The sequence below is a fragment of the Acanthochromis polyacanthus genome, chromosome 21 (genome assembly GCF_021347895.1).
Source record: "Acanthochromis polyacanthus isolate Apoly-LR-REF ecotype Palm Island chromosome 21, KAUST_Apoly_ChrSc, whole genome shotgun sequence".
Taxonomy (NCBI): Eukaryota; Metazoa; Chordata; class Actinopteri; family Pomacentridae; genus Acanthochromis; species Acanthochromis polyacanthus.
In genome coordinates, this window is record NC_067133.1 from 2116184 (window position 1) to 2130092 (window position 13909).

The 13909-nt window shown below is 39.4% G+C and overlaps 1 protein-coding gene across 1 annotated transcript; it reads left to right on the forward strand.

The window, feature by feature from the left end:
- The first annotated feature begins 9035 nt into the window (after positions 1-9035).
- On the forward strand, positions 9036-13434 carry gadd45gip1 (growth arrest and DNA-damage-inducible, gamma interacting protein 1). The gene is made up of 2 exons (XM_022196438.2): positions 9036-9475; positions 12909-13434. Exons 1-2 carry the CDS (start codon positions 9075-9077, stop codon positions 13198-13200), a joined length of 693 nt encoding a protein of 230 aa, XP_022052130.1. The 5' UTR covers positions 9036-9074; the 3' UTR covers positions 13201-13434.
- Positions 13435-13909: the final 475 nt, after the last annotated feature.

Below are 13909 nucleotides of genomic sequence, written 5' to 3' on the forward strand. Positions count from 1 at the left end.
CTTTAGATATTTTTAGGATTTTTTTTTGGAAGATTTTTCCTCAATTTTTGAAAATATTTACAAGAATTTTCATGCCAAATTTGGGGGATTTTTTTAAAAATAAAAATTTTAAGGAATGATTTAAACTTCCTCTTGAAGGTTTTGCAAATTTTCAGAAATTTGTGGAATTTTTTTGCTGAATTTTTTTGATTTTTTTCAGACAAGGAAACAGTATTTTTTGGTGCTCGTACATGAAGACAACAGGAGTGTTAAGAGAAGCGGTGGGTGTACAGAATATGGACGACAGCCAGTGTTTTTGTTGGTCAACGAGCACTTTTACATGCCCACACAAGTTCTCCCCTGCTAATCTCAGATGAACCCTCAATCATTTTTAGAATCTTTTCCACTAACTGGAGAGAAATAGTTTGAAGGTGGCTCTGGAAAATGAATGAAACTCCAGCTCAGTAAAACTTTCTGTCATGCTACCCCTAACTGCTCTACCAGGGGTCACTATTCTGGTAATTTGGCCGCACATTCAGCCGCTCTGGAAGGAGATGTCATCGAAATCACTGACGTTTTACAACAATGCCAAATGGAAGTGCAAACAGTAATAGCTCTGTTGACCAAGTGATTGCAGCAGCACTTAAAGTCTGACTGTATCAGTGGAGAAAGCTCGGTGACTGGATCATTTTGTGCCAGTGTGCAGAATGAGGCATTCACGGCGTGGCAACAACACCGCTACATTAGTAGAATGTGGAATCATCTCTCACTTCAGACTCAATTGAAATCTATCAGTAAAAAGAGGAATTTGATTTAAGCATCGGCTTTTTGTGCCAACAAGATTACGAGCTCTGGAAACCCCAGGAAGCCACACGGAAGGCTGTGAGCAGGTAGAGCTGGTAATTACCCCCATTCATCTTCACTGGACTCTGGCACTGTTTTATGAAGGTGCATGCGAGTGCAGGCCCACGTTTGATGAATCTCCCCTTAAATTAGCAGTCACCGGTGGATCGAGAGCTTCCATCACTCCGTATGCTCCCATTCATCATCTCATTAGGACCCGGGGTTGTGCTGTGTGGGCCTGTGGACTCCTAAAGAGAAAGGAGAAGCTATGAGCTCCATCATAACTAAACATTTTGGGGCTGTTATCATCGCTGTTTACAAATCTGTCAAATCGGGCATTTTTTTTATAAACTGCAATCTGTTCAATTCCCCAGGCCATTTGATCATTTGTAGGGGTAAAAAATAAAAAGATCTTAATGTATCATGGGCGGAGAGTGGCACAGTTGTTTACTACCACGGGAATCTGGTGCCATTACAGGACGGGAACAAATGCCAAATTCTTATGTAAACCCAGCTCGTGTATATGTTTATAGGACTGCGTTTCTCTTCAGGTGTTTACACGAGCGTGAGATATAAAGATTTGTGATGCAAGATAATTTTGCTAAAATGCTACAGCCATTATGCGGGCAGGAAGTGCAGTGGCAGTCGAGGGAGTCCCAGCTCGCCATTTGTACTGCGCTCTTTGCTGCAAAGTGAGCAGAAATAAAAGCTCTCTGGTGGTTACATCGCGCCACTCTCTCCCCCACATCGCTCCACTCTCTCCCCCACCAACACCCCTCATCTCTCCGTCACCCCTCTGCCCAGGTGGATGAATCTTTCAGAAAGTCACGGCATTTTTCCACAGAACGCACCGAGACACCCCTCCCCAAACCCCCCCCCGCCTCGCTCCAAACGCATCACTAGCTGGATCTCCATGCGGTACATCCATTACCATAAAATACTCCGGGTGCTCCCCACTGACAGCTCTCCATCCTCCCCTGCCCTCAGCTTTCCCCTCGCTCACACATCACACTGGAAAAAATGCTCCTCTCAAAACAAGAAAAAAAAACCTTTACCTTGAAATAAGTGAAAAAACCTGCAAATAGAACAAGTGAAAAATGGCTTGGTGAGATTTCTTCAAATAAGATGTGCTATTTAGAACATTGAGATCTTACAAATAGCTGGGAAAATCTATTTTAAGCTCTATTTTACCAGGACTGTTAAGCTTAGGTGTCTTAAAATGAGCCAGACATGCTTAAAAAACAGCAGTTTTTCACTCCAAGATAGATTTTTTGCTTTCATGTAACCTCCTAATTTGAGATGCATTAAAACCCTCCTGTTGTCTTCATTTATGGGCACCAAAAGAATTGTTTCCTTGTCTGATTTTTTTTTAAATCAGCAAAAAATTCCACATATTTCTGAAAATTTGCAAAACATTCAGGAAGAAAATTCCAATAATTCCTTAAAAGTTTCCCTGAAAAGTTTTATTTTTTAAAAAAAAAATCCCCCAAATTTGGCAAGAAAATTCTTGTAAATATTTTCAAAAAAATCCTAAAAATATTCAAAAAAATCCTAAAAATATCTAAAGTGATTACATATATATCAGCAAAACTTCTAAAATTTTCTTGAAGAACATTCATAAAAAAATCAGCCAAAATCCAGTGAAAATTTTAACATTTTTTTAAAAAAAAATTTCCACCAAAAAATGTTGAACATGTGGACATCAGAAGTTTCACTGTGAAAATTTTTTTTCTTCACATTTTCAAACTTTAAAACAGATCAATTTTAACCCACAGGATGGCACGAGGGTTAAACTTATTTTGAGTTTTCTTGTGAAATTCAACTCAAAACAAGATCATTTCCAGATTGTTTGATTTAACGAGATATTTCAGATGCGTTGTCTTAAAACAAGTCCCTCCATCTTCCTGAAATGTTGCTTGTTAAGTGAATTTATCTTAAACCGAGTGGGATGAGACATTTTCACTAAAAATAACACAAATAGACTTGGTAAGATTTGAAGTTTTTGCAGTGCAGCCTTCCTCCCCTCACTGAAGCCTCCCCCAATCCCCCTTCATAAGACCGCTTACGCTGGCAGTTTTGAATTGGGCCAAGTCCAAGTTTAACATTAGTGGGGGGCGGTTAGGGTGTTTAAAAAGCAGCATGCGGAGAGCTGCAAGAGTGATCACAGCCATGACTTAGGCTCCAGCTAAAAAATAAAAAAATAAAATAAAATAAAATCTGCCTTATTGCTTTGTAGCCATGGTCCTGTTTTAACCACAATTTTAAAAATCTGTAATACCATACAGATGTGCAGATTTCATGTGTTACAGAGGGAAGCTTAAGTTGTCTATGGGTAATTTATATCCCCGTTGCCAAGGACAACATTAGTTACCTTTGGATTATTAATTTCTGTGTGATGTTCCCGTGGAAAGCTGTAATTCATCACCGGCGCTGTGGGGACTCGTCTTACCAAGGAGGCTTTTCCCCCCTCGTCTCTTTTCTCTTACTTTGAGCGGCGTTGCCACACTGTGCTGTCATTACCAGGAAATGGAGATATTTTAAGGCTCAGCTCTCTTTTATTTGGATTTCGTCCTCATCTCTTGTTCTGAGGAGATGCTGACAAATCGAATTCCTGGTGCCAAATTTCGGAGTAAAGCCCCGTCATTGTTTAAGGCCAACAAAAGAGTGGTTCATTTAGACTCAATTTATTATGATTTCTTCTTTGTGTCAACAAATAGTAACACTGGCTTGGCAAATTGCTTCAGCAGGAAAGACAAAACCAAACCTTGGCTCGTTTTGCCTGTGAGTGTGCGTGTGTGTCATGCAAAAAAAGTGAATGGAAATTGTTGTGTGTGTTTTTTTTGACAGATTTAAACAAGCAAACATGTGATCCTGTTTGAAACGGTGCCTCCAGATAGAGATGATAGACTGAAACAAATGACACATAAAACTGACATGTTGGACTCATTTTTATCGTTTGAATACATTTTGAAAACAGCTCAGTAAATTAACTCAAACATTGATCAAACCCTCTAATCGATTCAATTATAATTAAGGGTTCCACATTAGAGTCTAGTGACCAGATAGAAACCTCTGATGCCTAGGTTCTGCTGGTCTTTTGGTATTAAACAGTGTGGTTTCATCATGCCAAGGTCTAATTTGCTCTCTGAAACCTTCAGGAAAAAAGGTTGTGGATGCCTCTGAGTCTGGCGAGGGATTCAGAAAGATCTTCTAATTATTTGAAATCAATCATCCATTGTGAGGAAAATCATCTGCAAGTGGTGTAGATTTCAAACAGCTCTCGCTTCGTCCAGGACTGCAAATTCAGCCCAAGAAATTCAAGGAGTTTGACGCAAAAACAAATCACCAAGAATTTCAACGCCAGATCTGCAGGTAACTCTTTCAACCGTCGGTGTCAAAGTGCTGCGTCTACAATCAGAGAGCACAAATTTGACCGGCATGGGAGGCGTGCCAGGGAAAAAGGCTTTGCTGTCCAAAAAGAACATTAGAGCCAAACTAGAGTTTGCCAATGAACATACAGGCAGAGAGCAGGCCTTTTTGGAATAATGTGTTCTGGACGGACCAATCAAAGATAGAGTCGTTTGGCTGTCGTGACTGCAGAGGTGTTTGGTGAAGACCAAAGACAGCTTTTTAAGAGAAGAACCTCACAGCAACTGTGAAGCCTGGTGGTGGAAACGTTATGGTGTGAGGTCGCCTCAGAGACTCGACAGCTTGCAGTCAATGGTTCAACTACGAATTCTGGATCATATCAAAGAGTCCTTGAAGATGGTGTGAGGCGATCTGTCTAGAAGCTCAAGTTGAACCAGAAGTGGACCTTTCAACAGTATGATGATGCTAAGCAGACAGCAGATCCACCAAGGAAAAGCTCAGAAAGAAGAAATGGAGGGTTGTGGAACGGCTGAATCAACACCCAGATTTGAATCCTATTTCAAACAGACTGAACATGCAAGACAACCCTCGAACATCTCGCAACTAATGAAGTTTTGCAGGATGATTGGTGAAAGCTTTAGCAAACTGATGGCACAGATTGGTGGACAATCACTCAAAACTCCTACTTCTCCTAATAGTTCTGGCTTCTGATGCCAAGGGTGTGGTTACTCTTTCCACAGAAGAATATTACATTTGTTGATTGATTATTGATTGAATGAGTTCATTTTTCTCATGGTGTCGTTCAGGTATAATCAGCTTTATCTGTCGGCACTGTTTTAAAGACAATCAAATGTTTGCTAGTTGAAATATGTATAAAAAGTCAACAATTTCCTTAAGATTTTAATAATTTTTCACATGACTGTAGGTATAAATTTGGTCACTTCGGTTCTCACTTTCACTCTCAAAGTGCTATTTGGTGAGTAAGACTTTGTTTTAGGGTTAAAAGTTGGTTATTGTAAAGTTTAGACATTTAGTGGTGATGATTCAGACTAAAATCAGAGGCCAAGTAATACAATTTCTCTAGAAGGACCTTCACAAAGGTGCAATTACAAACAAAATAGAAAAAAATCGTCTATTACAACAGAAATCCCTCAATAATTATTGGCTATGACGCATCTAACAAATAAGCAATCTGATAGACTTTTTTTTTTTGCAGCCTGATTGCAAGTTCACAAAAGATAAAAGTAGAATTCCTGCACGGTATCCGACTTAAGTAGCTAAATCACAGCTGCATGGGGGCGCCGCTTGTAAAATCACAAACTGTAATAACAGGATTAAACGGGAACAGTGAGGTCGACGAAACGAGAGTCCAGCTCCTGTAAATTAAGCATGAATTTTGCATGTGTTTAAAAGAATGTGGAGACACTGAAAATTTAATTAGGTGTCCCACGTGGATGACCGCTGATTCATTTAATGTGTCGTTAGTTTAGTTTACGAGAGAGAAAATGTTACATCACACAGCTACAGAATAGTCAGGGATGACACAGAGAGATTGCAGATAACTGTCTGTATTATTAACTCTTAACATCGTTGTCCTAATTACCTGATAAGTCAATCTGCATGTAAAATGTCAGAAAATATAAACCACACACACTACCAGTCAAAAGTTTGGACATATCTTCTCATTCAATGTTTTTTTTTAATATGCATTATTTTCTAAGAATAAGAATAAGAATAAGAATAAGAATAAGATAAGATAAGATAAGATAAGATAAGATAAGATAAGATAAGATAAGATAAGATAAGATAAGATAAGATAAGATAAGATAAGATAAGATAAGATAAGATAAGATCAGATCAGATCAGATCAGATCAGATCTACTTTATTCATCCCAGAGGAAATTATTGAATTAATTAATTATTTAATATTGATCTAAAATGTATAAACTTATTAAATAAAAACCATTGAATGAGAAGGTGTGTCCAAATTGTTGACTGGTAGTGTATTTCCAGAGGTGAATGTGATTTTTTACTGATTTTTTTTTACAGTGAATAGATCAGTCTAAGATTCACATGTATTTTAATTTTTTGCTTTTTTCAAGTCTCTTTATTGTAACTTTTAGAACATGGGGCCTATGTTGGAATTAAACCAGCTACACTAAACCAAGCCAGCATGTTCTGCATGTATAGCTCTGTGCTTCCAGCATAACCTCACAAACTGTTGGACTCACTGGTTCCCAGCATGCACTCTTGGCTTTGGATCCAACACAACCCCCGACTAATTTCCACTGAATGATTTGTAGTTTTTCTTCAAGTATGGATGTGGTTTTGCATTCTGAGCAACAATGGAAGCCAAGAAGATCTTCTGTGCTCACAGTTTAACTCGGCGAATGTGGCAGCAGATCCTCCTAAATTCGCTGCTCTAACACAGATCAGAAGCATCTGCAAACACAGATGTCACTGCAAGAAGTAATCAAGTCAGACTTCAGGTGAGCATGTTCCGTCTAACTTCCCTAAACATGCATTAACCTCCCGTCCCTCCTACTCACACACTCACTCAGAAATAGACCTGTCGTCTCGCCACCATCCCTTTATCGTTGAACTGCTAACAAGCCTATTTGCCTGTGACTGACGTTGATGTGATCCCTAAAGCCCCGGGCTTGGCACCAGATCGCTCCTAAGCCAAATTAAGCCTCTGTCATGCCCACCCCCACCTTCAGTCTAGTGCTCCCCCTGCCATAGGAACCCTAAATCTTTAATGACGACGGAGAGCTCCGCGTGCTCCCACGATACAAAAGCGATGACATCTGTCTCTGTAAGTGCTGCACTCCAGAGCAAGCCCATTTGTTCTATCTCTGCTTCTTGAAAAGAAATCAAATCGAAAAGTTGAGGGAGGGCGGAGGCTGCTAAAAGACCAAGGAGGAGGTGGAGCAAAGGTTGAAACAAAGATCCTTTCTTTCTAAGGTTTATTCCGTGCCCAGTGGTCCCTAAATGTTCAAAGAAGGTGTTAAAAGAGTCTCAGCTCCACTTCGTGCTCTGGCGCTTTGGCTGCAGCCCACCTGCTCACAGCTACTTCCAAATCAACCGGGACCCCCCACCTCTGAAGTGAACTGCAGAAGAGCCAAGGTCTCTGAGAGCGCCACTGACAGACTGTGAACCGGTTGACCCCTAGTCGTCACAATTTCCCCGCTGAATATAAGCAAAATCCTTTCCTACGAACATTTATAAGAAACATATTATGGTAATTGGTTCCAAACCACAAGCAGAAACCACAAAAATGTATTTAGTTATTCTGCTTCAATGAACCCAAACAAACCTACAGAAGACATACAGTCTCTTAGTTGACCCAGTGACAAACCAAAACTACAGACTTTATGTTCTCTGTAGACGGATGGAGACTCAAACACGTTTTTGCATCCTTTCAATCTCTTCTACACACTTAAGTCTAACCTTTTGTTCTTTTATTGAGAGTTGCAGGTCACAATTAATCAATCCATTTATTAACTTAACCAAGTAGTTCTGACCAGCCAGACAACGTTAACATTGTTTTTGTGGCACCTCAAAGATTTTGTATTGTTGTTATTAAAAAACAGAGTATAAAAATGCATCTGTTTTTAAATGAAAAAGGAAGTGAAAGTGTGTATGATTTAGGTTTAGTTGTAGATTTAGCTGAATCTCTTGTACAGACTGTGAGGAAACCCACTTTGCCTGCAGCCCAAAGAAAGACAAAAACGGCTCAGCTGGTAAGTCCTACATCTACTTATCTAATGTGATTTAAATTTCCGTTATCTTATAAGCTTTATCAACAATTCCAAATGCATAACTTAAGAAACTGGATTTTTAATCAGTTTAGGGTTACATGAAAATTCTATTGTGCTGTATTTGACTTGTCATGGACTTCTACATGGCAGTCTTGTCAGCATAAACAAACGATAAGAGAGAATGACTGGGGGAAAAAAGACTATTTGGCCAATATAGTGATTTGCTGAAAACAAAAAAGAAACAATTATGCCACCCCAATGTGAGCAATAGTCTCAACTTGGCCACCAACACGAAAATTGTCTGGCTGTGCCACTTCCAAATGTTCATTTAAATTAGCATATTTTCAGATTACTATCTACATAAAACTTTTAGACAATGAAAAAATCTTATAGGACAATAGAGAATGCTTGGTAATTTTGCTTAAAAGGAACAAACAATTCATTAATGACCAATAATTTTGAAAATTATTGTTAAAATGATTAAATACTCAAAGAGCAATTTTTTTTTTAGCTCAAAGCATTTGAACAACTTTAATCTTTTTATATTATCCTTAAATGTTTTGTGGAGTTTTTTTTTGTTGTCGTTATTGTTTTCTTGCCTCCTTTGAATAACTTTGAGTTTCAGTAAGCAATGTGAAGGTGTCCTCCTGCTGGAAATTCTGAACAAAAGTCATTTGGGTCAATTTATAATTGAGGGACTTTTGAAGTCCATGGGATATATCCTGCATACATTTTTATTAAAAGCAAAAAAAATGAATGTTTTTTATGCTCATTATGATCATGTCTTTACAAATTTCATAACTATTTATTATGGAAACAATCACTTAATAAAAAAATGACAGGATATCACTAAAATGCCAACTAAATAACTGTCTGAATTAAATAACAACCAACTTCTAATTAGCTAGGCAATAATAAAATTAATTTATTCAAAAGTTGTTTTGTGTTCTTTTTGTTATGTTGAGATAATCATGATAGATATTTCTTTTTTGTCAATATATCAAATTTTATCCCCCTGAATCGCACGGCTCTTCAAGAAACCCTCATGTGCCGTGTTGATCAGGCGCTGCAGCGGACACCTATGACTTCACTCCGGGGTCCTACTTCCTCTAGTGAAGAAAGATGGCGGCGTCCATGTTGTGCGGAAGGACGGCGGCGTTATGTCGGACTTTAAATGCTATTTCACCCCCTAAAGCTGTACTTTCTGCCAACTTTCAGTGTGGGTTTCTACTGCAGACGGCTTCCTATAACCCCAAACCCCTCAAGCTGAACCTGCGGGCTCCGTACATCCCGGACAAGGACAGCGAGAAGACGCCGGAGTGGCAGAAATCGGCCCAGTACGACAGGAAGCTGTTCGGTCGCTACGGCTCAGCTTCTGGCATCGACCCTGCCTCTCTATGGCCCAGTCCCGAGGAGCTGGATAAAATCATAGCAGAAGAAAAGGAATGGCATCCCCCGTTAGAGGTGATGCTGAAGAATGTGAAAGCAAAGGAGAAGCAGGAAACTGCAAGCAGACTGGCGAGGTATGTCGATGCTTCCATTATCGGACAGCGAATAATGCGCATTGAAAAAGAGCCATTGTGTTACCACCAAGTAGATTCTCTTACAACTGGATTATGTGGGAATAAAATCCTTGCATTTACTTCAATATGTTTGAAGTGAAACTCCCCATATGGTTTGATATAAAAGTGGAAAAAGAAGATCCTGTAAATTGTTCTAATTAGCCACGTCTGAAGATAAGTTACATCAAGCAACACTAAGGGAAAGAATTCTGGATCCTCTCCTCCGTCACCTTCGAACAGGAGTGTCAAACTCATTTTAGTTCAGGGGCCACGTTAAGCCCAATTTGATCGCTAGTGATCAGTAAATTCCGAGCATAATAACCTACAGATGACAAAAGACAACAAAACAAGACATATCATTACAAAAACGAGACACAAAATGACAAAAAAATAAATGACGCAAAAGAAAACAAGAGACCAAAAATTAGATAAAAGAAGTTAATGTGGTGAAAAATGGACAAATGAGATAAAAAAGCCACAGAATGACAAACGGTACACAAAACAGCCAATAAAGCAAAGCACAAGATGACAAAAATCAGACAAAAAAGTACACAAGCGATGCAAAAAGGAAACACAAAACAATGAAAACAAACCAAACAACGTGAGATAAATGACAAGTCAGACAAAAAACAACAAAAATGAGACGCAAATGACAAAACGACAAAAACGAAACAAAAAAGAGACAAAAATTAGACATAAAAGTTACAAAGCGACAAAATAATGGAAAAAAACAAGACAAAAGTGTTACACAAGACACAAACTAGACCACAGATGACAACAGCGAGAAACAGTACAACACAAGCGGGAGAAAAACGAAACACAAACCGACAAAAATGAGAAACAAAACCACAAAAGTCAGACAAACTACTACTACTATGGCGGCCTCAGCTGGACTCCAACATGGATCCTCCAGACATCGCGGTCCATCATACACGTGGCCAGCTCCCCCTCACTCTCGACTCAGTACCCCTCTTCAATATGTCGATGTAATTTATTCTTCTCCACCCTCTTGTTCTATTCCCATGCATTGGTGCTCAGAGGATAAGGTCACCGGCAGGTAATTCCTTGTGACGAAAGCAATGCCCTGCCAGCTGCATTCTCCGACCATCCACCCTGTCTCCAACTTTGTTTATTCCCTTATATAGCTCGCTGTTCGGCATGTGATGAAACCACTTTATATCGAGGATTGCCCTCAACATATGGGTGTAGCCACCAAAAAACAACAAAAACAAGGCAAAACATTACAAAAATGAGACACAAAGCGACAAAAGAACAATCTAGTGTTTTACTTTATGATCAAAACAACTTGTCATGGTCTAAAAATTATTGTAAAATTTATAGTTTTACTAATTTACAAACTGCAGTTAATGTCTGCTCTGACATTTTTACACTCGGGCCGTTTACATGAGGACACTTGCAGGTAAAAACGTCAAAATATTTCAACAAAACGCCCTATCGTTTATACGAGGACGGCGTTTTGGGGGCTTAAAAACGCAAAAATTTGAAACCCGCCTCCAGAGTGGAAAAGTAGAAAACGCTCCGCCGTTACGTTTCCGTCTAAACAGCAAAACTTTGCTGAGATCTGACCACGTCGCGTACGCGATTACGTCACATACGTGCGCCGGTGCTTTGGTTTGCCGGCCGGTACAAGGAAGTAAACAAAGATGTGTGATTATTTCCATCCTTCGTACCTTCAAGCAACTCTAGCAGCTCTATGTACACTACAGGAGTCGTACCAACAAACGTACAGAATCTGTACAGATTCCAATCATGAACATTTACCGCAGCGGAGATCCGAAAAGGGAGATAGTCTGCATGCGCGTAGACATGGCGGAGTTTTATCACAACGCGACCTAGCTGCCTGGCATGCATATCCAATCGAATTCCACACACTATAGAGTCACCGTATATACGCAGATTTCCTTCAAAACCGCTCGTCTAAACGTGAAATGACAAGACGCCACTTTTGTGTTTTCTGTTAAGATGGTCCTCGTGTAAACGGCCCCTTAGAGGGCCGGATTGGACCCTCTGGAGGGCCAGTTCTGGCCCACAGGCCGCATGTTTGACACCCCTGATCTAGACCTTCTCTCTCTGAGTGACAAATGGATCTCGTCTTGTTTAAACCTCTGACATAAAGCCTCTGCTGTTGTCTTTGCTATTTGCTATTGAAGCATGTTGATGCTCTAAAGTGTTCTACAAGGCCTTTAGAAAAACATTTGTGGATGCTTTTGAGCCTAGAAAGGGATCTAAATGATCTTAAATTATTCCCCATCTACAAATGGTATTTCTAACAACCGCTCCGTCACGTTCAGCCCAAGAGAAGACCAAATGATGCAAAAAAAAAAAAAAAAAAAAAGTCTCCAAAACCTGCAGCTGTGGGCGTCAGAGTGTTTCATTCACAATCAGAAAGGGGTTGTATAAATTTGACCTGCATGGTTGCCAGGAAAAGACCTTTGCTGTCCAAAAAGAACATTAGAGCAAAAGTAGTTTGCCAACGAACATACAGGCCTTTTGGACTTATGAGTTCTGGAGCGACGGATCAAAGAGTTGTTCTAACACCGTAACTCTAGACAGAAGAAAAACCTCAAACTGAGAAGCACGGTGGTACAAATGTTCTGATGTGGAGCTGCTGCGCTGCCTCAGTGCAGTCATTATCTTCCAACACCATTTGTACGATGTTATGACCCTTTTACTTCCCTCTGTGACACTGAAGGCTTTTCAAATGATGAACAGTTAAATCATGCAGCCCCAGATATCCGTCTACATCTGCAAACACTTTTAAAACTCGTCTTTCAAGGGGTAAAAGGTGTTTGGGATATGTTTAGCAGCATATCCGGTTGATTTTTTTCTAAAGTTCTTAAAGAAAAATTTCATTTTTTAACCCCCCCCATCAAAAAAATATTCAAAAATTTCACAAATGTGGAAGTTTTCACTGTGAAAATATGTATTTTTCCCCAGATTTTCAAACTTTGAAATGGGTCAATTTGACCCAAAGGACGACCGGAGGGTTAATCAGTTATTCTTGGATTCTGACTTCAATCAGAAACTCCTTTAGAAGAACATTTAAACATTCACTGTGCCATTCCATGCCAACTTAAGTCCTGATAATATATCAATGTTTAGCAGACATTGTTTACTGTGCTCATCTTAGTACACAGCTTTCCTGTAAATTGGCACTTAAGTCTGATGTTCATGTCATTTCTTTGCACATTTCCAGTCATTAACTAAAATATTGGAGACTTTTCAGTTGCCAGAGTGATTATTTGGTCTTATGCGAACGTATCGAACTTCATGGAAATCCACTCAAAGCGGGGACCTACCCATTACACAGCTATTGTGGTATAATGGGCAACATGAACATCTGTTAGACTCATTTTTACCGTTTCCATTGCAGGGAAAAACTCATCGCAGCAAACATGGCCAAAATGCCGAAGATGATCGCCGACTGGCGCAAAGGAAAGCGTGAAGCCAAACAGAAGTTAAAGGAGGAGAAGGCTCGCCGTGAAAAGTTGTTGGCTGAGGCCAGAGAGCGTTTTGGCGTCGCTGTGGACCCCCGCAGTCAACGGTTCTTGGAAATGGTCGCCGAAATAGAAAAAGAGGAGAAGAAGAAGAGGAAACTATTGAAACGCAGACTGCGAGAGGAGCAGTTGGCGGGCCCGGTTACACCTCCTGCCGCCTCCTCGTAGTGTCGGACTGAGTGGCTTCAGACAGAATTAACTGCCGGACCCTGAATACGATGAAGATGTGCTGCAGAACACATTTCACATGGACCCATTTGCTTTGCGTTACCCGACATCTTCTGTTGTCTTATTTAAGAAAGCAGCATTGTTTTTCTTCACTTGTCCCGTCATATCTGTACATTTTTCAGAATCTTACATGTAAATCTGTCACTGAAATAAATTTAACATCTGTAAAGACGACATTTTGTCCGAAAGTGCTTTTAACCCTCGTGTTGTCCAAAATTGACACGTTTTAAAGTTTGAAAATGTGGAAAAACATTTTTTTACAGTAAACTTCTAATGTCCACATTTTCAACATTTTTGGGAAATCTTTGAACATTTTTTGGTGGAAAAATAGAAATGTTAAAAATGTTTAAGAACATTCACAAAAATCAACCGAAATCCAGCGAATGTCGCTCAGTTTTGGTTGATTTTTTTTTTGTGAATGTTCAAGAAAATTTTTGAAGTTTTACTGATATATATGGAATCACTTTAGATATTTTTTTGGAAGATTTAAAAAAAAATAAAAGTAAGGGAAACTTTTCAGGAATTATTGGAATTTTCTTGTTGAAGGTTTTGTAAATTTTCAAAAATTTGAGGATTTTTTTTTGCAGAATTATTTGATTTTTTTTTTTCAGACGAGGAAACGATATTTTTTGGTGCCTGTACATGAAGA